Raw genomic sequence first — 24,749 nt, 5'->3', positions numbered from 1 at the left:
TGACCCCGACCGCAGCGACGGCGAGCCCAGTCGCCTTCTCGACCTCTTCGTGGCCGATCGATCTGGCAGCCGCAGCCGTTGCTTCCGGCGGTTGTACTAGCGGATCCGCGTACAAGCCGCCAGTTGTGAAAACCCGCACCACATTGAAGTACACTTCTGCCGAAGGCCGGCGCGGTTCTCTCGTGGGCGCCGCGCCCAAGGCAACTCCGACTCCGAAGGAGACGGCTTTGAGCACGTACGGCCGGGATATGACGGTGGTGGCTGGCATGACCGATCCGGTGATCGGCCGCGACGACGAGATCGATCGTGTCGTCTGCATCCTGTGCCGTCGAACCAAGAACAGCGCCCTGCTGGTCGGCGCACTGGCGGTCGGGAAGACGGCCATTGCCGAGGGCCTCGCGCGGCGCATCGCAGGTGGGACGGTCCCCGCCGCTCTGGCCGGGGCGCGCGTGGTGGAGGTCGACCTTGGGACGATGGTGGCAGGGACCCAGTACCGCGGCATGTTCGAGAAACGCCTCAAGGATGTGATCAAGGAAGCGGAGGACGCCGACGGGCAGGTAGTTCTGTTCATTGACGAGGTGCACATGCTCGTCGGCTCCAGGAAGACCAAGGGCGGCACTGTGCACCTCGATTTCCGAAGGTTTCTTGGTTATGTGTTGAAGGATGGATACAGCTGGATGTAGGATTTGCTAGATTTGGGTGAGATATTATGCTTCCCCTGTATCCCCAACACCTGATTGCATAACCGGAAAATTTCGGGAGTTTTTAAGTGGGAATTCAAGTAGCTCTTAGGATTTCTTTCCGACGGATGTATGATATGAAATTGGGGTTCGACGTCTAGTGGTCCGCCTATTCACAGTTAGTTTTACAGTGGTCTCGTTGTGTCTTAAAGAGTCCTTGGCTATGCCGACTCGGGGATGCTTCGTATGTCATGTGCACTACCTTGTACATGATGGCCCCGGGCGATGGATCAAGGGAGGGTGCGCGGCGACGATGAGGTTCGGGACGGGGATGCCGGCGTAGAGAGGAGCGCTCGGGCGCTGCTGCTGATTGGGTGGCGCAGAAAACAAGGGAAGATGGCGGCGGTGGTTTGGGCAGGTGGGATCCCGATGTGGATTCGGTGGAGTGGCGGCGGCGACGAGTGGATGGGACAAGATCCCTAGGTTTTAGGGTTTGGGTCTAAAGATGGACTAGGGTGTACATATATATAGGAAAGGAGAGGAGTTGGATCATCCGATCAAAATCCGAGGGTCGAGAGTAGATAGGCTAGGAAAATCCAAATAAGAAACGAAAATGTTTCGTAGATGTTTGGGGTTGATCCGGATCCAATGGTGACGACTGCTCGGGTCGGGTCCGGGACAACTTCCGGACGCGCGCGAGGGGTTCGATGCACTGTGCAGAGAGGGTTAGGCTGGGCCTAGGTGGACTGTGGAGAGCGGGTTGGTCTGAGAGAAAAGGGGAGAGATGCAGCCCGACACGGTTCCGGGAGACCGAAAATGTCCGACGTTAGACCGGCTATACTGCCGCTATAGTTAAACGTTGGGGCATCAAACGGACTCCGAACGCGATGAAACTTGGCAAGCGGCCTACCTACAGCAAAACAACACCGCATGCCAACTTTCAACCCATTCTGAGAACATTTTTCGGCCACTTATAAAATAACATTTCGGACATGCCGCGGGCGCGTGCAAGTGTGTCTGGGCTCAGAACGGACAACGGAAGAAACTGGGAGACCAGGACAGATGCAAGTTTTAAAACATGATGATGCAATGCACATGATGACATGATAAGATGCAACACGCAAGCAAAAGACAAGGTAACAACAGCGAATAACTGGAAGACACCTGACACATCGGTCTCGGGGCGTTACAAGGATGCAGATTGATAGCCAAAGAAAATGGAGCGCAACCTGGGCCGTCCAAGGGCCTGTGCGAGCTGTGCGCTCGCACAGGGCCCCCAAAATCCAGGGGCCCCAACTAGGGTCCATATACATATATGTATAGTCTGAAAAAAATTCAGTTTTAGGCCTTCTTGGGCCTGGTCCGGTCAAGTCTCGAGCGACACGCTTTCCCGTCGCGTGGATTGATCGATCGTAGATGAAACGACAGCCCCAGCGTAGTACCTTCCGTAACCTCCGCTTCCTATTCCCTGCCTGATCGCTAGGCTTTCCATCTCCCCATCGCTTCCGACTGAATCGGCGGCTCGGTGGCGATCGCGTTGCAACCTTGCAGGTTCAGCGAGGTGACGAGCAAGAAGTGGACTACTTTCTAGCGCTGGACACCATCACGCCGGCGGCCTGCCGACACTGCCGCGGTGCCTCCCAATAGGAACAGAAGACCAACCGGTGTGGTTGCCCTCCCTGCTCCCTACACTCTCCCCTTTTCTCTAATTTTGATACAAATTACAGAGTTGTGTTAATATGTTTGGGAACGATTTTTTGTGTAGTCGTTCAAGTTCAGAAGTAGTCAAAGATTTGAGAATTTCAGTAGTTGCTCGTACTGTCGTCCAAGTACAAAATCAAGGATCTATCTGATTGTATGTTTTTTGAACTACCTATACATGTCACAAGCCTATATTTCATGTGAGCTCATTAGTTCAAATAAATTTAAAGAGTATATATTTCATTGAAACAGAAATAATCATGCATTCTAGTTCTGGAAGAAAGTATGATTCTGGTGCCTTCAAGCGTAAGAAGAAACAAAAATTAGAAGAAGATGCTGAAATTCAAAGGGGTGCTCTTGATAAATATGTTGTGATAGTACCCCAAAATAATTCTGAAAATCATACTCCAGATGGTAATATTGATGATGGTCATGATGATAATGCAGTAGAGGTTGAGGTTGTCACTGCAGAAATTCATGAAGGTGATCATGGTCTTGCTGATAATGCGCAAGAGGTTGAGGTTGCCGCTACAGAAATTGATGAAGGTAATGATGTCAATATTTTAGATGAAGATCATGATCCTAATATTTCGGATGACATGAATAATTCTGTTCAGCCTGATATATTTGATCCTAGAAATTGGGATGGACTTGATCCGAAAAAGATTGATATCTTGCTGCAAAAGGGTCCTAAAAGAGAAGATATTGAGTATGGTCCTTATGACAAGTTCTCTAGAAGGTTTTCTACATTATCATTTAGTAGAATTCTCCCAAATGGAGAAAAGTTTGACAGAGAGTGGCTTGTGTACAACAGCGGCCTCGATAAAGCATTTTGTTTTTGTTGCAAATTATTAAAAAGGGGGCATGTGAGAGGACAGCTAGCAAATGAGGGTTTAAGTGACTGGATTCATCTTGGGGCTAGACTAAAAGAGCATGAATCAAGTAGAGAGCATATCACAAATATGACTGCATGGTATGACTTCCGTCTCAGGATGCAGAAGAATCAAAAAATTGACAAAGTTGCTCAGCGAGAACTTGAAAAGGAAAAGGAGCATTGGAGAAAAGTTTTGCTCAGGATTTTGTTGATTGTAAAATTTCTTGCAGAACATAATATAGCATTTCGTGGCAGCAATAGCAAGTTGTACCAAGAGAGCAATGGGAATTTCCTAGGACTGATTGAAATGTTGGCTGAATTTGACCCAGTTATCAAAGAGCATGTTGACCGCATCACCAATGAAAAAATTCTTGATCACTACCTTGGCCCTTCTATACAGAATGAGTTAATAAACATGCTCGCTACTGCCATCAGGTCAAGAATCATTGAAAAGGTAAAGGAAGCAAAATATTTCTCAGTTATTCTTGATTGTACTCCTGATGCAAGCCACCAAGAACAAATGTCTTTGATAATTAGGTATGTAGATACATCTTCTGCTTCTGTTTGCATTGAAGAATCTTTCTTAGGCTTTTTGGAGGTGAATGATACCACTGGGCAAGGTTTGTTTAATGCTCTAGAAGAGGAGTTGAATAATCTTAGCCTTGGTGTGGACAATGTGAGAGGGCAGGGTTATGATAATGGGTCAAATATGAAAGGAAACAATAAAGGGGTACAAAAGAAATTTCTGGACAAATATCCAAGGGCATTTTATTCAGCTTGTGGTTGTCATAGTCTAAATCTGGCACTATGCGATGTGGCGAAGTCTTGTCGTAAAGCAACAGACTTCCTTGGAATTATACAACGCATCTATACAATATTTGCTAATTCGACTAAACGATGGCAAATTCTCAAAGATAACTTAAAGAAGTTGACTGTCAAGTCATTGTCATCTACTCGTTGGGAGAGTCATGTTGAGAGTGTTAAGGCTATACGGATTCAAATGCCAGAAATAAGAGAGGCTTTACTACAAGTGGCTGAAATTGATAAGGATCCATTGACAAGTAGTGAAGCACAATCATTGGCAGAAAATGAACTTGGTGGTTTTGAATTTTTAGTGTCAATAATTATCTGGTATGATATATTATCCGCTGTTAATTTGGTCAGCAAGCAGCTACAATCAAAGGACATGCTTATTGATATTGCAATTGAGTCTATACAGGGTCTACTTTCCTTTTTCAAGAAGTATAGAGAAACTGGCTTTTCAAAAGCATTGGAAGATGCAAAAGAAATTGCACTTGAGATGGATATTCATCCAGAGTTCCGCACCAAGCGGAAAATCAAAAGAAGAAGACAATTCGATGAGGGTGCAGATGATGCATCTATTGCTTCACAATCTGCAGAGGAGTCATTTAGGGTCAATTATTTTCTGCAAGTGGTCGATCAAGCTATAGTTTCACTTACCAGGAGGTTTGAGCAATATCAGGGGTATGAAAAAACTTTCGGTTTCTTATTTACTTCAGATAGGCTGCGATCTATGGATGATAAGAGTTTGCTGGCTGCTTGTGTTAATCTTGAGGATGCACTTAAGAGTGGAGAACACAAAGACATTGATGGAGCTGAATTGTTTTACGAGTTAATTTTCATCCAGGATTTAGTTAAGAAATCTATGGGCCCCGTTGATATTCTTGAGATTCTGATGAAGCGCCCCTTCTATCCTAATGCTATTATTGCGTACAGGATTTTGTTAACCATTCCTGTAACTGTTGCAACTGCGGAAAGGAGCTTCTCTAAACTCAAGTTGTTGAAATCATATTTGCGTTCAACTATGACATAAGAAAGACTCAATGGTTTGGTGACAATAGCACTTGAAAATGATGTCTTGGAGAAGATTAATTATGAAGATGTAATTGAAGATTTCATTTCAAGGAACACAAGACGGATGGCACTTTTCAATAGAGAATGAGGTCAGTTTATTGGTTTTAGTATTTCGCATTGATACTTCATAATATTCTAAGCATTGTATGAAATAATATAAATTTTAATTACATAATTAGGTGATTATGCTTGCGTAATTGTATATTTTTTAAAATTTAGGGCCCCATTTTTCTTTTCGCACCGGGCCCCCGAATTCCTGGAGACGGCCCTCGGCGGCAGCATGGACGGCGCCAACCTGCTGAAGCCGGCATTGGCCCATGGTCGTATCCGATGCGTGGGCGCTACGACCTTCGATGAGTACCACAAATACATTGAAAAAGACGCCGCATTGGAGCGACGGTTCCAGAAGGTGCATGTGGAGGAGCCAAGCACGCAGGCAACCATTTGTATTCTGCAGGGGCTAAAGCAGCGGTATGAAGAGCACCATGGCCTCAAGATTCAGGATGCTGCTCTTGTTGCTGCTGCACAGCTTGCTGGCCGCTATATAACTGGTGAGCAATCTTAATTTTGTTCTATCTTGCTTGCTTTGGTTTCCTTTGTGCTATATCAATATACTGTTAGTTGGGATTAAAAGCATCAATGTCTTATATATGCTACTCCCTCCGTCACAGTTTACAAGTCCTACGTGTATATCTAGGTTGTCAATTTTATCATGCTAATATAAACTATATAACACAAAAACTATACCTTTTAAAAATAGAACATCTGAAGTTTATATTGGTATATTTTTTGTAATATATGACTTGTATTAGGTTGGTCAAATTGATGACCTAGAGATACGCACACGCCTTGTAAACTGAGAAAGAGGGAGTACTTCTAATAAGAGTAATAGCATGAATTCACATGTGATGAATTAATAAAATGCATTTGATTACTGAAACAGGTAATATGCAAAAAATACCAATTTGTAAGTCGTGTAGAGATTGTAGATTACAACAATAGTAGGGGCAACAAGAAATTTGATTACATGTTGTTTTATCCACATTTTTGTTATTCCCTTCATTTCAAAATATAAGGTTTTTTTGAGAAGTCAATCTATGTTTGACCTAGTTTATAGGGGGGAAATCAGCACCCACAATATCAAATAAACGAAACATGAAACATTGTTTCATGATGGATCTAATGATGCTGATGTGATATTTTAGATACTGATATGTTTTCTATAAACCCGGTCGAACAAATAAGGCTTTAGCTAAAAGAAATGAGTACACCTTATATTCATTTTGGAATAGATGGAGTATTCATTAATATTTTGAATCTTTGAGTTTTGAGCTTTGCGTGAATCAGACATGAGTGGTGACAAGTTCTTTCACTCACCTAGTCACGTAGGAAAAAAAAGATGAAAAGTAAAAATAGAGTATCGCAATTGGTCATTTGACTTATGATGTCACTTTCATATTTAAACTATCTAAATATAGGTTTTGTGCTATTGTGGGCTGCAATTCAAGGGCAAGAGTGCTTATACATTCATATTATTTTTGAGTGATGGAGTCTAATGACATGGGATACACTTGAGTTAAAGTACAAACCATGTTAGTGAAATTGTGGCATTGTCGTGTGAGTAATATAGCATTGTGTAATACTCCCATTGAGCTGCATACATGTGGGCAACATTTGTGTTGGATAAAATTGATGGTTCTTATCCATAAAAAAATTGATGGTTTTTAATGTTTTCTATAGGTCGTCAGTTTCCTGATAAGGCAATTGATCTGATTGACGAGGCATGTTCCACCACAAGGATTGTAACGCCCTCGATGTGGCTATATCTCCCACGTGTCGAAGCACGACTTAGAGGCATAACCGCATTGAAAGCAATGTCGCAAGTGAGGTAATCTTCACACAACCCATGTAATACATAAGGGAAAGAGATACATAGTTGGCTTACAATTGCCACTTCACACAATTACATGAATAAATCATTACATCAATCAGATACAATCAAGGTCCGACTACGGAACCAAAATAAAAGAAGACTACCTCAAATGCTACACAGATCCCCGATCGACCCCAACTGGGCTCCACTACTGATCAACTAGAAAGAAACAACATAAAGGATAAGTTCTTCAGCGAGCTCCTCCTTGAGCTTGGTTGCGTCGCCTGCACGGACTCATCGGCACCTGCAAGCTGGTTTTGGAAGTATTCTGTTAGTCACGGGGACTCAGCAATCTCGCACCCTCGCGATCAAGACTATTTAAGCTTATAGGTAGGGTAAAAGGTATGAGGTGGAGCTGCAGCAAGCGACTAGCATTTATGGTGGCTAACATACGCAAATGAGAGCGAGAAGAGAAGGCAAAAGCACGGTCGAACAACTATGATCGAGAACTGATCCTAGAACAACCTACGTCAAGCATAACTCCAACACCGTGTTCACTTCCCGGACTCCGCCGAGAAGAGACCATCACGGTTACACACGCAGTTAATGCATTTTAATTAAGGTCAACTTCAGGTTTTCTACAACCGGACGTTAACAAATTCCCATCTGCCCATAACCACGAGAACGGCTTTCTCCCGAGACATTCCGACCAGACTCGGCATCCCAGTTCTACAAGGCAATTTCGACAAGGTAAAACAAATCCAGCAACACCGCCCGAATGTGCCGACAAATCCCGATAAGAGCTGCACATATCTCGTTCTCAGGGCACACTCAGATGAGACTAGCTACGAGTAAAACCAACCCTCAAGTTTCCCCGAGGTGGCTCCGCAGGCAGCTCAGTTTGGACCAACACTCAAAGGAGCACTGGCCCGGGGGGGAGGGTTTAAAATAAAGATGACCCTCACAAGCGCGACTCCCAAGGGAAAAGAAAAGGCTAGGTGGCGAATGGTAAAACCAATGTTGGGCATTGCTGGAAGAGTTTTATTCAAGGCGAACTGTCAAGGGGTTCCCATTATTACCCAATCGCGTAAGGAACGCAAAATCCGGGAACATAACACCGATATGACGGAAACTAGGGCGGCAAGAGTGGAACAAAACACCAGGCATAAGGCCGAGCCTTCCACCCTTTACCAAGTATATAGATGCATTAATTAAATAAGATATATTGTGATATCCCAACAAGTAAACAATGTTCCAACGAGGAACAACATCTCCATGTTCCAACAAGGAACAAACTTCAATCTTCACCTGCAACTAACAACGCTATAAGAGGGGCTGAGCAAAGCGGTAACATAGCCAAACAACGATTTGCTAGGACAAGGTGGGTTAGAGGCTTGGTTCAACAATATAGGAGGCATGATAAGCAAGTGGTAGGTATCGTAGCATAGGCATAGCAAAAGAGCGAGTAACTAGCAAGCAAAGATAGAAGTGATTTCGAGGGTATGGTCATCTTGCCTGAGATCCCGCAAGGAAGAAGAACGAGTCCATGAAGAAGACAAACGGACGTAGTCGAACGGGTCCTCACAAACACGATGTTATCGGAACCAACCCGAAGAAGCAATCACCGGAAAGGAGAAAACAACATAGTAAACAACCACCACATAAACATGGCATGATGCACAATCAAGTATGATGCATGTCCGGTTTAATGAAGCATGGCATGGCAAAATGCACAAACAATCCTACAAATTAAGTGGAGCTCAACATGCAACTCTGTTGCATATTGACGAAACACCACATGACTTATTTAGTTCTCTCTCGTTTATGTACTCAACAAGATTAAATGTTGTTAGCATGGCAAGAGGTGAAACATGAAGAAACTATCTAATCTAGGCAAGTTTAAATGAGGCCGGAGGCAACGAACAACAATTCCGGTAAATCCCCATATGCATATATTAGGTTTGGTACTGTTCTTCCCTAAACACAATTTTAGGGTTGTTAAATATGCAAAACAAGTACACCATGTTAAACTAGGCATTTTTCTACCCCATTTACATATAAAGTTTGTTACAAACCGACTTACGGTTAAATAGTTATGAATTTAATCATTTTAGCAAGTTATTTAAGCAAAGTTTAAAGAAACAGCATTTAAACATGTTAAACATGCCTGAAAGTGGCAAATTATTAATCTACACAAAATTCTAAGCATTTTACATATATAACTTATTTTAATATGATGCACGGTTGGTGAGTTATAATATGCATGATGTTTAGGGACTTTTCTGCAAAACGGGCGTTCTCTGGATTAATAGACAAAATCATCTAGAGGGAAAAAACATGACATGGGCCAAAACTGCACTTGGGACAACAGTGCAAAAGGTGGGGGCAGCAGAGCTCACCATGGGCTTGGCCCGGTGGGTGGAGAGGGAGAGGCCGGCAGGGGCGCGCTGGGTCGGCCCGCTTGGCTCGATCAAAAGAGTCAACGCGGCTTGGCTCGCTCGTGTTCTGACTGAAGAAGCAGAGGAACATAGCAGTTCGGCACGGCGGGACATTGCAGCAGGGCAGCGACGGTACTTGGGAGCGACGCGGGGCGAAGCGAGCAAGAAGGCAGGGGCTTGCCGGCGGTGCGAGAAGCGGCTGGTCTCCGACACGGTGCAGTAGCGGCGGAGCAGATCTTGCCGGAGAAGAGGTCGCGGATGGCGGAGCTACTCCCTGAAGAAAACTGGTGGCGCGGCGGTTTCAGAGAGGAAGATACTTGGGAGAAGAAAAGGGAGACGGGGAGACGGAAGGGAGATGAGGCATGGGGCAGCCCGGACCTGCTACTGGTACGGTAGCTCGCCGACGAGGGCTCGAGGCGCGACGGCATTGGTCACAGGCAGAGGCACCAAATGGAGCTGCGGCTTCATCAGGACTTTGCGGCGCCGGCGGCAGGGACTTGAGGCGACGGCGGCGGTGGTGCTACGAGCCACCGAATTCGGTGGGGAGCAAGTCGGCAGAGGAGGCAGCTGCGCTTGATGCTCGAGACGAATATAAGGGGACGGGGTCGGCCTGGCGAGGAGGACTTGGTGCGAATCCATGGCGGCGCTAGACGCGGGTGACGGGGCGCAGGAGGTCCAGGAACAAAGTGAGTAGGCGAGGGCGGCCATAGCGTTCGGCGATTGCGTTCGATTCCTGCGATAAGAAGCAGAGGAGGGGATTTGAGAGCTCTGGGAGAGAGAGAGAGATGAGCAGAGGAGTGAGATGCAGGAGAGGGGGCGCGGGACTGGCCTGGTGTTCATCCAGTGTGGAAATGGCCCCGGGCGATGGATCAAGGGAGGGTGCGCGACGACAATGAGGTTCGGGACGGGGATGCCGGCGTAGAGAGGAGCGCTCGGGCGCTGCTGCTGATTGGGTGGCACAGAAAACAAGGGAAGATGGCGGCGGCGGTTTGGGCAGGTGGGATCCCGATGTGGATTCGGTGGAGTGGCGGGGGCGACGAGTGGATGGGACAAGATCCCTAGATTTTAGGGTTTGGGTCTAAAGATGGACTAGGGTGTACATATATATAGGAAAGGAGAGGAGTTGGATCATCCGATCAAAATCCGAGGGTCCAGAATAGATAGGCTAGGAAAATCCAAATAAGAAACGGAGATGTTTCGTAGATGTTTGGGGTTGATCCGGATCCAATGGTGACGACTGCTCGGGTCGGGTCCGGGACAACTTCTGAACGCGCGCGAGGGGTTCGATGCACTGTGCAGAGAGGGTTAGGCTAGGCCTAGGTGGACTGTGGAGAGCGGGTTGGTCTGAGAGAAAAGGGGAGAGATGCAGCCCGACATGGTTTCGGGAGACCGAAAACGTCCGACGTTAGATCGGCTATACTGCCGCTATAGTTAAACGTTGGGGCATCAAACGGACTCCAAACGCGATGAAACTTGGCAGGCGGCCTACCTACAGCAAAACAACACCGCATGCCAACTTTCAACCCATTCCGAGAACATTTTTCGGCCACTTATAAAATAATATTTCGGACATGTTGTGGGCGCGTGCAAGTGTGTCTGGGCTCAGAACGGACAACAGAAGGAACTGGGAGACCGGGACAGATGCAAGTTTTAAAACATGATGATGCAATGCACATGATGACATGATAAGATGCAACACGCAAGCAAAATAAAAGGCAACAACAGCGAATAACTGGAAGACACCTGGCACATCGGTCTCGGGGTGTTACAACACTCCACCACTATGAGAGGATCTCGTCCCGAGATCTAGGACGACACCGGAGGGAAAACGGAAGAGAAAGAGAAGAGGTAAAACCAAGTTTCTTCTTTGACAAACGAGTGAAACCACGAGCCTTGAGAGGTTGAACAAATTGAAAGAAAGAATGCAATGAGAAAGAGCGAAGTTGAAAGCACTCCGTTAGGAAAAGGAACAAGGAAGAAGAAATTCGAACAGCACTCCGGTTGAAAAGAGATGAAGGACTTGATAAAAAGAAAGAACTTGAAGAGAGGACACAACACTCCGGTTAAATGGGATAAGCAAGGAAAAGAATATGAACTTGGCAAAATGAGTTGATGTGACGAGGACAGCAACATCACAATGCCTCCAGAAGAAAAGAGAGCATGGAATGGAATGAACGGAAGGAGAAAACAATATCTTCTATCTCAAATGAGCTTGGAAAAGGCATCCTTAGGAGAAGGGTCGAACGGAGTTGTTGGAAAAACAACAACGAAAAGGATAAGCTTGATATAGACTTATAGAAGACATCTCAAAATTATGAGGTGACAACTTGCCACTCACGGAAAAGATTTGATTGGATTGATATCAACAAGGAGACAAGAAACTTATTTCACCGGGAGGATAAAAGAAGAACTTGGGTCATTTATGAGCACCATAAACCAGACACAAGATAACTCCAACAAAGAGGTTGATGGATTTAATATATCTCATTCTTAACAATAAGTGAATCATGAAGCATGACTCAAAATATCAAGAATGACATAATACCACCTCCAATGATACGGAAGGAAGAATAGCACTCCGGATTGCAAGATGAAGAATGCTTGAGCTCCTTAGAAAAGAATCGCAATGAACACTTCGAGAAGGAATATAATCCTTGATGAACCATCATGTAGAACCTTCATGAAGAACTCCGGTTAAAAGAATGATCACAAAGAAATGAAGGATGAAAAGAATAAGGTTGAAGCCTTGCAATGATTAGATGAAGCTTACGACGAGATAAAAGAGAGATCTTGAAACTCCGGGAAAAGAAAAGATGAACACAATTGGAATCAAGAAGTTGATGCACCTCCGGAATAAGGAATTAATCGCTTGGATGAACAAGAATAAGAATTACGTTATGCGTATCCTTCACCAATTTAAATTGATGACAATCAACGTATTTGTCATACTACTTATTTTCGTAGAAAGGATTAAGATAGATATAGCGGAAACTTTGGAAAACCTTCAACGAACCATCGGTAGAATTGAATGAATGAAGATAACATAAAGAAAACACTGGGAAGAATTAGCAAATGAACGAAGATACATGAGAGAGTTTAGATACAAAAGAACGAAGAGATCATGAACTGATTAGAGGATATTTGAACGATGCACCGGTAAGATTGGAGAATGATAACTAACAGCTAAGAATGAATAAACCTGAATTGATGGACTCCGGATAACAAACTGAGAAGGCTCTTGAATTGCTCTGGATAGGTAAAAAATAATTTTCACAATCAAAACAATTATGAGAGGATGGCCTCGAACTAGAACCATGAATCTTGAAGAGAAAAGAACAAGATTGATAGAAAAAACTTCTTTGGTCTTCAAATGATGAGAATGACAATGAGAAGCACCACCAAGAATTATTGAGGCACACCTAAATGAAGAATGGAAAAGTTGAGCGAACGACGAAAAGAATTTGAAAGATCTTGGAGAAAAGCATTTGACTGATGAAAAATTCATTCTTACATCAAACTTGGAAAAGAATTTGAGAGTAACGCCGGGAAAAGAGAAGAGTCAGGTAAGATCCTGGGAAAAGACCTGTGGGTTAGGGCCCACTCAAAAGATACACCGTTGAACGATTTGAAGGAGAGATTGCACCAGTTGAATTAAATGGCTTGAATACGATAGGACCTCGAAAGATCTTCAACGAATGCAGAGTGGAAAACACGAATCTCTGAGATATCTTGAGCACTCCGGAACAATTGAATAGCGAGAAATGACTGAATATAAGGTGCACCGGCATGAGAAGGCATTTGAAATAAGGAAAAGAATATGATCAAACACCGAAAGCTTGAATTGAATCCACCAAAGAAGATAAAAGAACAAGGAATGATGAACTTGAGGCTCCGTTAGAATCTTCATGAGCATCACCGGGTAAGAACATTGATGGAAAAGGAATGGAGAGACTTCACAAGAATAAAATGGATACCTGATGAAGAAATCTGGGTCCTCGAAGAAACAAAGGGAGGGAGGGTGGGAAAACAAAGGCAACTTGAAGACGGATGAAGCAAACACTGTTGAGAAGAACTGATAATTGATCTTGTGAATGTTGACAAGATTGGATCCACTTGAAGAGACACACATCAGTTGAAAAGGATTGGCATGACAATCTTGATTATCATGAAGGATTAGTATTCACATAGAACTATGAGAACACCATTTAGGAAAGGTATGGAATCAAACACTTGACATTGAAGCAACTCGAATACCACAACTCAAAACAAAACAAAGGATTGGCTTGCAAAATAAGCCGGAACAAACATATGATAGAGATTTCGTCCGAAGTTTTCGTGGTGGGGCCTACACGGGCTCGATCGTACAGCACCATCGTGTACAAGGCAGTGCACATGACATACGAAGCGTCCCCGAGTCGGCATAGCCAAGGACTCTTTAAGACACAACGAGACCACTATAAAACGAACCGTGAATAGGCGGACCACTAGACGTCGAACCCCAATTTCATATCATACATCCGTCGGAAAGAAATCCTAAGAGCTACTTGAATTCCCACTTATAAACTCCTGAAATTTTCTGGTTATGCAATCAGGTGTTGGGGATACAGGGGAAGCATAATATCTCACCCAAATCTAGCAAATCCTACATCCAGCTGTATCCATCCTTCAACACATAACCAAGAAACCTTCGGAAATCGTCTACCTCAACCTTCGAAAAGCATCCGTTATACGAGTTATGGCAATACTCCCGAACTCCCGCCCCAGTACTGGGTGGCGTCGAGGTTATCTCACCAACAACTGCATAAAAGAGATTTTCGATGTCGGCGAACTAAACTCAGGTATTCCAGAACTGCAACGATAAAATTGTGACGACAACACCTCGGAGCTCAACTCCCCGGGACACTGCCACAACCCCTAAATGACAGGAGGCACCAAGAACAATGTTCTCGTCACAAAACCATCGGAACGATTCCAAGATACCCGCGTGATCCTAATTTTTTTTAGTGAAATTTGAGAAGAGAAGAGTCAAAACTCTACGTCAAGATGCCTTAACAGAGCGATGAAGGGACTGGGGAGTAAAAAGAATTCCTAAACTCTCCGATATATAATTCCTAAATGACTCAAAACATTTTTCTAGACTCAACAACGGCTGCTAATTCGATCAAGCAGGGGGCTCCTAAGGTCGGGGAAGGCTCTGATACCAACTTGTATCGCCCTCGATCCGGCTATATCTCCCACGTGTCGAAGCACAACTTAGAGGCATAACCGCATTGAAAGCAATGTCGCAAGTGAGGTAATCTTCACACAACCCATGTAATACATAAGGGAAAGAGATACATAGTTGGCTTACAATTGCCACTTCACACAATTACATGAATAAAGCATTACATCAATCAGATACAATCAAGGTCTGACTACGAAACCAAAATAAAAGAAGACTACCCCAAATGCTACACAGATCCCCGATTGACCCCAACTGGGCTCCACTACTGATCAACTAGAACGAAACAACATAAAGGATAAGATCTTCAGCGAGCTCCTCCTTGAGCTTGGTTGCGTCACCTGCACGGACTCATCGGCACCTGCAAGCTAGTTTTGGAAGTATTCTGTGAGTCACGGGGACTCAGCAATCTCGCACCCTCGCGATCAAGACTATTTAAGCTTATAGGTAGGGTAAAAGGTATGAGGTGGAGCTGCAGCAAGCGACTAGCATTTATGGTGGCTAACATACGCAAATGAGAGCGAGAAGAGAAGGCAAAAGCACGGTCGAACAACTATGATCAAGAATTGATCCTAGAACAACCTACGTCAAGCATAACTCCAACACCGTGTTCACTTCTCGGACTCCGCCGAGAAGAGACCATCACGGTTACACACGCGGTTGATGCATTTTAATTAAGGTCAACTTCAGGTTTTCCACAACCGGACGTTAACAAATTCCCATCTGCCCATAACCGTGGGGACGGCTTTCGAAAGTTCAATCCCTGTAGGGGTGTCCCAACTTAGCCCATCGCAAGCTCTCACGGTCAACGAAGGATAAACCTTCTCCCGAGACATTCCGATCAGACTCGGCATCCCGGTTCTACAAGGCAATTTCGACAAGGTAAAACAAACCCAGCAACACCGCCCGAATGTGCCGACAAATCCCGATAGGAGCTGCACATATCTCGTTCTCAGGGCACACTCAGATGAGACTAGCTACGAGTAAAACCAACCCTCAAGTTTCCCCGAGGTGGACCCGCAGGCAGCTCAGTTCGGACCAACACTCATAGGAGCACTGGCCGGGGGGGGGGGGTTAAAATAAAGATGACCCTTAGGAGCGCGACTCCCAAGGGAAAAGAAAAGGCTAGGTGGCGAATGGTAAAACCAATGTTGGGCATTGCTGGAGGAGTTTTATTCAAGGCGAACTGTCAAGGGGTTCCCATTATTACCCAACCGCGTAAGGAACGCAAAATCCTGGAATATAACACCGATATGACGGAAACTAGGGCGGCAAGAGTGGAACAAAACACCAGGCATAAGGCCGAGCCTTCCACCCTTTACCAAGTATATAGATGCATTAATTAAATAAGATATATTGTGATATCCCAACAAGTAAACAATGTTCCAACGAGGAACAACATCTCCATGTTCCAACAAGGAACAAACTTCAATCTTCACCTGCAACTAACAACGCTATAAGAGGGGCTGAGCAAAGCGGTAACATAGCCAAACAACGGTTTGCTAGGACAAGGTGGGTTAGAGGCTTGGTTCAACAATATAGGAGGCATGATAAGCAAGTGGTAGGTATCGCAACATAGGCATAGAAAAAGAGCGAGTAACTAGCAAGCAAAGATAGAAGTGATTTCGAGGGTATGGTCATCTTGCCTGAGATCCCGCAAGGAAGAAGAACGAGTCCATGAAGAAGACAAACGGACATAGTCGAACGGGTCCTCACAAACACGACGTTATCGGAACCAACCCGAAGAAGAAATCACCGGAAAGGAGCAAACAACATAGTAAACAACCACCACATAAACATGGCATGATGCACAATCAAGTATGATGCATGTCCGGTTTAATGAAGCATGGCATGGCAAAATGCACAAACAATCCTACAAATTAAGTGGAGCTCAACATGCAACTCCGTTGCATATTGACGAAACACCACATGACTTATTTAGTTCTCTCTCGTTTATGTACCCAACAAGATTAAATGTTGTTAGCATGGCAAGAGGTGAAACATGAAGAAACTATCTAATCTAGGCAAGTTTAAATGAGGCCGGAGGCAACGAACAACAATTCCGGTAAATCCCCATATGCATATATTAGGTTTGGTACTATTCTTCTCTAAACACAATTTTAGGGTTGTTAAACATGCAAAACAAGTACACCATGTTAAACTAGGCATTTTTCTACCCCATTTACATATAAAGTTTGTTACAAACCGAGTTACGGTTAAATAGTTATGAATTTAATCATTTTAGCAAGTTATTTAAGCAAAGTTTAAAGAAACAACATTTAAACATGTTAAACATGCTTGAAAGTGGCAAATTATTAATCTACACAAAATTCTAAGCATTTTACATATATAACTTATTTTAATATGATGCACGGTTGGTGAGTTATAATATGCATGATGTTTAGGGACTTTTCTGCAAAATGGGCGCTCTCTGGAATAATAGACAAAATCATCTAGAGGGAAAAACATGACATGGGCCAAAACTGCACTTGGGCCAACAGTGCAAAAGGTGGGGGCAGCAGAGCTCACCCTGGGCTTGGCCCGGTGGGTGGAGAGGGAGAGGCCGGCAGGGGCGCGCTGGGTCGGCCCGCTTGGCTCGATCGAAAGAGTCAACGCGGCTTGGCTCGCTCGTGTTCTGACTAAAGAAGCAGAGGAACGCAGCAGTTCGGCGTGGCGGGACATGGCAGCAGGGCAGCGACGGTACTTGGGAGCGACGCGGTGTGAAGCGAGCAAGGAGGCAGGGGCTTGTCGGCGGCGCGAGAAGCGGCTGGTCTCCGACGTGGTGCAGCAGCGGCGGAGCAGATCTTGCCGGAGAAGAGGTCGCGGATGGCGGAGCAATTCCTGAAGAAAACTGGTGGCGCGGCGGTTTCAGAGAGGAAGATACTTGGGAGAAGAAAAGGGAGACGGGGAGACGGAAGGGAGATGAGGCATGGGGCAGCCCGGACCTGCTGCTAGTACGGTAGCTCGCCGACTAGGGCTCGAGGCACGATGGTGTTGGTCATAGGCAGAGGCACCAAATGGAGCTGCGGCTTCATCAGGACTCTGCGGCGCCGGCGGCAGGGACTTGAGGCGACGGCGGCGGTGGTGCTACGAGCCACCGAATTCGGTGGGGAGCAAGTCGGCAGAGGAGGCAGCTGCGCTTGATGCTCGAGACGAACAGAAGGGGACGGGGTCGGCCTCGCGAGGAGGACTTGGTGCGAATCCATGGCGGCGCTAGACACGGGTGACGGGGCGCAGGAGGTCCAGGAACAAAGTGAGTAGGCGAGGGCGGCCATAGCGTTCGGCGATTGCGTTCGATTCCTGCGATAAGAAGCAGAGGAGGGGATTTGAGAGCTCCGGGAGTGAGAGAGATGAGCAGAGGAGTGAGATGCAGGAGAGGGGGCGCGGGACTGGCCTGGTGTTCATCCAGTGTGGAAACGGCCCTGGGCGATGGATCAAGGGAGGGTGCGCGGCGACGATGAGGTTCGGGACGGGGATGCCGGCGTAGAGAGGAGCGCTCGGGCGCTGCTACTGATTGGGTGGTGCAGAAAACAAGGGAAGATGGTGGCGGTGGTTTGGGCAGGTGGGATCCCAATGTGGATTCAGTGGAGTGGCGGCGGCGACGAGTGGATGGGACAAGATCCCTAGGTTTTAGGGTTTGGGTCTAAAGATGGACTAGGGTGTACATATATATAGGAAAGGAGAGGAGTTGGATCATCCGATCAAAAATCCGAGGGTCGAGAATAGATAGGCTAGGAAAATCCAAATAAGAAACGGAGATGTTTCATAGATGTTTGGGGTTGATCCAGATCCAATGGTGATGACTGCTTGGGTCGGGTCCGGGACAACTTCCGGACGTGCGCGAGGGGTTCGATGCATTGTGCAGAGAGGGTTAGGCTGGGCCTAGGTGGACTGTGGAGAGCGGGTTGGTCTGAGAGAAAAGGGGAGAGATGCAGCCCGACATGGTTTCGGGAGACCGAAAACGTCCGATGTTAAACCGGCTATACTGCCGCTATAGTTAAACGTTGGGGCATCAAACAGACTCCGAACGCGATGAAACTTGGCAGGCGGCCTACCTACAGCAAAACAACACCGCATGCCAACTTTCAACCCATTCTGAGAACATTTTTCGGCCACTTATAAAATAATATTTCGGACATGCCGCGGGAGCGTGCAAGTGTGTCTGGGCTCAGAACGGACAACGGAAAGAACTGGGAGACCGGGACAGATGCAAGTTTTAAAACATGATGATGCAATGCACATGATGACATGATAAGATGCAACACGCAGGCAAAAGACAAGGCAACAACAGTGAATAACTGGAAGACACCTGGCACATCGGTCTCGGGGCGTTACAAGGATGCAGATTGATAGCCAAAGACAATCGAGCGCAACCAGGGCCGTCCAAGGGCCTGTGCGAGCTATGCGCTCGCACAGGGCCCCCAAAATCTAGGGGCCCCAACTAGGGTCCATATACATATATGTATAGTCTGAAAAAAAATTCAGTTTTAGGCCTTCTTGGGCCTGGTCCGGTCAAGTCTCGAGCGACATGCTTTCCCGTCGCGTGGATTGATCGATCGTAGATGAAACGACAGCCCCAGCGCAGTACCTTCCGTAACTTCCGCTTCCTATTCCCTCCCTGGTCGCTAGGCTTTCCATCTCCCCATCGCTTCCGACTGAATCGGCGGCTCGGTGGCAATCGCGTTGCAACCTTGCAGGTTCAGCGAGGCGACGGGCAAGAATCGGACTACTTTCTAGCGCTGGACGCCATCGCGCCGGCGGCCTGCCGACACTGCCGCGGTGCCGCCCAACAGGAACAGAAGACCAACCGGTGTGGTTGCCCTCCCTGCTCCCTACACTCTCCCCTTTTCTCTAATTTTGATACAAATTACAGAGTAGTGTTAATATGTTTGGGAGCGATTTTTTGTGCAGTCGTTCAAGTTCAGAAGTAGTCAAAGATTTGAGAATTTCAGTAGTTGCTCGTACTGTCGTCCAAGTACAAAATCAAGGATCTATCTGATTGTAAGTTTTTTGAACTACCTGTACATGTCACAAGCCGATATTTCATGTGAGCTCATTAGTTCAAATAAATTTAAAGAGTATATATTTCACTGAAACAGAAATAATCATGCATTCTAGTTCTGGAAGAAAGTATGATTCTGGTGCCTTCAAGCGTAAGAAGAAACAGAAATTAGAAGAAGATGCTGAAATTCAAAGGGGTGCTCTTGATAAATATGTTGTGATAGTACCCCAAAATAATTCTGAAAATCATACTCCAGATGGTAATATTGATGATGGTCACGATGATAATGCAGTAGAGGTTGAGGTTGTCACTGCAGAAATTCATGAAGGTGATCATGGTCTTGCTGATAATGTGCAAGAGGTTGAGGTTGCCGCTACAGAAATTGATGAATGTAATGATGTCAATATTTTAGATGAATATCATGATCCTAATGTTTCGGATGACATGAATAATTCCATTCAGCCTGATATATTTGATCCTAGAAATTGGGATGGACTTGATCCGAAAAAGATTGATATCTTGCTGCAAAAGGGTCCTAAAAGAGAAGATATTGAGTATGGTCCTTATGACAAGTTCTCTAGAAGGTTTTCTACATTATCATTTAGTAGAATTCTCCCAAATGGAGAAAAGTTTGACAGAGAGTGGCTTGTGTACAATAGCGGCCTCGATAAAGCATTTCGTTTTTGTTGCAAATTATTAAAAAGGGGCATGTGAGAGGACAGCTAGCAAATGAGGGTTTAAGTGACTGGATTCATCTTGGGGCTAGACTAAAAGAGCATGAATCAAGTAGAGAGCATATCACAAATATGACTGCATGGTATGACTTCCATCTCAGGATGCAGAAGAATCAAACAATTGACAAAGTTGCTGAGCAAGAACTTGAAAAGGAAAAGGAGCATTGGAGAAAAGTTTTCCTCAGGATTTTGTTGATTGTAAAATTTCTTGCAGAACATAATATAGCATTTCGTGGCAGCAATAGCAAGTTGTACCAAGAGAGCAATGGGAATTTCCTAGGACTGATTGAAATGTTGGCTGAATTTGACCCAGTTATCAAAGAGCATGTTGACCGCATCACCGATGAAAAAATTCGTGATCACTACCTTGGCCATTCTATACAGAATGAGTTAATAAACATGCTCGCTACTGCCATCAGGTCAAGAATCATTGAAAAGGTAAAGGAAGCAAAATATTTCTCAGTTATTCTTGATTGCACTCCTGATGCAAGCCACCAAGAACAAATGTCTTTTATAATTAGGTATGTAGATACATCTTCTGCTTCTGTTTGCATCGAAGAATCTTTCTTAGGCTTTTTGGAGGTGAATGATACCACTGGGCAAGGTTTGTTTAATGTTCTAGAAGAGGACTTGAATAATCTTAGCCTTGATGTGGACAATGTGAGAGGGCAGGGTTATGATAATGGGTCAAATATGAAAGGAAACAATAAAGGGGTACAAAAGAAATTTCTGGACAAATATCCAAGGGCATTTTATTCAGCTTGTGGTTGTCATAGTCTAAATCTGGCACTATGCAATATGGCGAAGTCTTGTCGTAAAGCAACAGACTTCTTTGGAATTATACAACGCATCTATACAATATTTGCTAATTCAACTAAACGATGGCAAATTCTCAAAGATAACTTAAAGAAGTTGACTGTCAAGTCATTGTCATCTACTCGTTGGGAGAGTCATGTTGAGAGTGTTAAGGCTATACAGATTCAAATGCCAGAAATAAGAGAGGCTTTACTACAAGTGGCTGAAACTGATAAGGATCCATTGACAAGTAGTGAAGCACAATCATTGGCAGAAAATGAACTTGGTGGTTTTGAATTTTTAGTGTCAATAATTATCTGGTATGATATATTATCCGCTGTTAATTTGGTCAGCACGCAGCTACAATCAAAGGACATGCTTATTGATATTGCAATTGAGTCTATACAGGGTCTACTTTCCTTTTTCAAGAAGTATAGAGAAACTGGCTTTTCAAAAGCATTGGAAGATGCAAAAGAAATTGCACTTGAGATGGATATTCATCCAGAGTTCCGCACCAAGCAGAAAATCAAAAGAAGAAGACAATTCGATGAGGGTGCAGATGATGCATCTATTGCTTCACAATCTGCAGAGGAGTCATTTAGGGTCAATTATTTTCTGCAAGTGGTCGATCAAGCTATAGTTTCACTTACCAGGAGGTTTGAGCAATATCAGGGGTATGAAAAAACTTTCGGTTTCTTATTTACTTCAGATAGGCTGCGATCTATGGATGATAAGAGTTTGCTGGTTGCTTGTGTTAATCTTGAGGATGCACTTAAGAGTGGAGAACACAAAGATATTGATGGAGCTGAATTGTTTTACGAGTTAATTTTCATCCAGGATTTAGTTAAGAAATCTATGGGCCCCGTTGATATTCTTGAGATTCTGATGAAGCGCCCCTTCTATCCTAATGCTATTATTGCATAGAGGATTTTGTTAACCATTCCTGTAACTGTTGCAACTGCGGAAAGGAGCTTCTCTAAACTCAAGTTGTTGAAATCATATTTGCGTTCAACTATGACACAAGAAAGACTCAATGGTTTGGCAACAATAGCACTTGAAAATGATGTCTTGGAGAAGATTAATTATGAAGATGTAATTGAAGATTTCATGTCAAGGAACACAAGATGGATGGCACTTTTCAATAGAGAATGAGGTCAGTTTATTGGTTTTAGTATTTCGCATTGATACTTCAGAATATTCTAAGCATTGTATGAAATAATATAAATTTTAATTACATAATTAGGTGATTATGCTTGCGTAATTGTGTATTTTTTAAAATTTAGGGCCCCATTTTTCTTTTCGCACCGGGCCCCCGAATTCCTGGAGATGGCCCTGAGCGCAACACAAAGTACCTCCACAAGAGTAGTGCAGGAAGGAGTTCTTGGCCCAGATCATGTTGCGCAAGTAGGCATTCTTAATAGTGTTTGTTAATATTCCCATTGTGCCGGTATAATTTCCTTTATTTCAATGCGATCTGCTTCTCATGTTTCGTTTGTTATTTGAAGATTGTGAGTCGATGGACAGGAATTCCCATCGCCACCCTTGATGAAGAGGAGAAGGATAAGTTGATCCACCTTGCTAACAGGTTGCATGAGCGAGTCGTTGGCCAGGATGAAGCGGTCAATTTGGTTGCACAAGCAGTGTTACGTGCCAGAGCCGGTCTTGATCAATCTGCCCAACCGATAGGATCTTTCCTCTTTCTAGGACCGACAGGTGTGGGAAAGACCGAGCTCGCAAAAGCTCTTGCTGAGCAACTATTCAATATGGAGAAGATGTTGGTTCGCTTTGACATGTCTGAGTATGTTAATAGTGGATCTGTGTTGCGCCTCATTGGAGCACCTTCGAGGTTTGTGTAGTGTTCTCTTTGTTAACATTATATTTCCATACTTATCCTCGCTTTGGCTAATTTTAGTGCTTGTTTTGTGACATTTCAAGTTATCATGGTCATGAAGATGGTGGGCAACTGACTGAGAAAATCAAGACGCGCCCGTACAGTGTCATACTCTTTGATGAGGTGGAGAAGGCTGATCCGTCGGTGTTTAATGTTTTTCTCCAGCTCCTTGATGATGGTATGTTGACTGATGGCAAGGGACAGACCGTGGATTTCAAGAATACCATCATCATTATGACATCAAATATGGGAGCAGAGCACCTAACAGCAGGAATGAATGGAGAAACAACAATGGAAGAAGCACGCAGTCTTGTTATGGAGCAGGTTTGTGAACAAACTATTTTCTTAAGGTGCAATAGTTGTATTATGATTTTCATATATACTTGTTTGGGCAGGTTCAGAAATGCTTCAAGCCCGAGCTTCTCAACAGATTGAGTGAGGTGGTGATATTTGAACCTCTTTCGCATGACAAACTAAAGGAGGTAGTCAAAATTGAGATGAAGATTATTATTGCCAATGTGGCTAACAAGGGCATCTCTCTAGTTGCAAGTGATGATGCGCTAGGTGTCATTCTATCAGAATCATACAACCCAGTAAGTGAAGTTAATTTTCAGTTTTAGAAAAGGAGACATGACTATTCACCAATCTATATGTTTTAGTAATCATGCTACTCTCCCCACAGATGTATGGTGCAAGGCCCATAAGGAGGTGGGTGCACAAGAATGTCATGACAAAGCTCTCGGAGTTGTTGGTCAAAGGGGAAGTCGATGAGGGCACTATGGTTTCCGTTGATGCTACGACCGATAAGAAGGGGCTGGAATATCAAGTGGTGAAGAAGTTGATAGAGGAACAGGGCAAGAAGCCAGTGATGGAGGTTCCTAGCGACTCCTACGATAGTGACGATGTGGTCGAGGTCTTTCCCGTAGCGAAGAAGGCAAAGGTGGTGGACTTTTAGCATACCAACAGATGGCAAGTGAATGATCTCGTCTAATCAGTGGTAGCGCTTTGGTAATAAAAGATGCTTCTTTTAGGTATTACTAGTTAATAACCAACATCAAGATAACGGTATGTGTGGTCTAGGCTTTACATCATTATTTTGCTAGTTTATTGCTCCCTAATCTATTGCTTGCAACCTTGCCTTCCTTTATCTGTCTTGAACCTAAATTTGTGTTATGAGACAGTTATGGTCTATATATGTGTGTACTATGGTGCCTATGTCGTATTTAGATGTTACTCGAGCTTGTTGCAGTCTTTTCTCGAATCAACGGTGTGAGAGGTGGAAATTAGAAAAAAATAAGCTGGACCATTGGATGATGACTTGATGGCATATATCTGGATGAATAAATCTATGCACAATTTTTTGAAAGGCCCCTCACTCAAAGTAAGTTTTCTTTCGATACCCTCTGGTTCAATCTCGTCTCCCCCACATAAAAGTGATGTAGGACCCAAAGAATCCCTAGCGGCGCGCTAGTGGAGGGGCTGATCCATCTCCGCTCTGATGGCTCCTAACCGTTTCGCCATCAAAGATGTTGCTTGAGGTAGATCAATCCCTCGTCTGCTTTGACATTGTCCTGGATTAGGGGGTGCACACCATTGTGATGACCCACAAGTATAGGGGATCAATTGTAGCTCTTTTCAATAAGTAAGAGTGTCAAACCCAACGAG

The 24,749-nt window shown here is 44.6% G+C and overlaps 1 protein-coding gene across 1 annotated transcript; it reads left to right on the top strand.

The window, feature by feature from the left end:
* The first annotated feature begins 248 nt into the window (after nucleotides 1–248).
* On the top strand, nucleotides 249–24,039 carry LOC119315916 (chaperone protein ClpB1-like). The gene is made up of 9 exons (XM_037590356.1): nucleotides 249–590; nucleotides 5,393–5,681; nucleotides 6,871–6,946; nucleotides 19,001–19,043; nucleotides 22,565–22,597; nucleotides 22,699–23,039; nucleotides 23,129–23,408; nucleotides 23,480–23,677; nucleotides 23,767–24,039. Exons 1-9 carry the CDS (start codon nucleotides 249–251, stop codon nucleotides 24,037–24,039), a joined length of 1,875 nt encoding a protein of 624 aa, XP_037446253.1.
* The last annotated feature ends 710 nt before the right edge of the window (nucleotides 24,040–24,749 follow it).

Source organism: Triticum dicoccoides, chromosome 6A (assembly GCF_002162155.2).
Source record: "Triticum dicoccoides isolate Atlit2015 ecotype Zavitan chromosome 6A, WEW_v2.0, whole genome shotgun sequence".
NCBI lineage: Eukaryota > Viridiplantae > Streptophyta > Magnoliopsida > Poales > Poaceae > Triticum > Triticum dicoccoides.
Note: the sequence above shows the minus strand (reverse complement) of the source record. Positions and strands in the feature narration are given on the sequence as shown.

What these genes read in the sequence shown, in the direction of transcription:
- LOC119315916 (XM_037590356.1), top strand. Translation starts at nt 249, where the DNA reads ATGACGGTGGTGGCTGGCATGACCGATCCGGTGATCGGCCGCGACGAC. An exon ending in GCCCAGATCATGTTGCGCAA is followed by an intron (nt 22,598 to 22,698) that starts GTAGGCATTCTT and finishes TGTTATTTGAAG; the next exon opens with ATTGTGAGTCGATGGACAGG. An exon ending in TATCAGAATCATACAACCCA is followed by an intron (nt 23,678 to 23,766) that starts GTAAGTGAAGTT and finishes CTCTCCCCACAG; the next exon opens with ATGTATGGTGCAAGGCCCAT.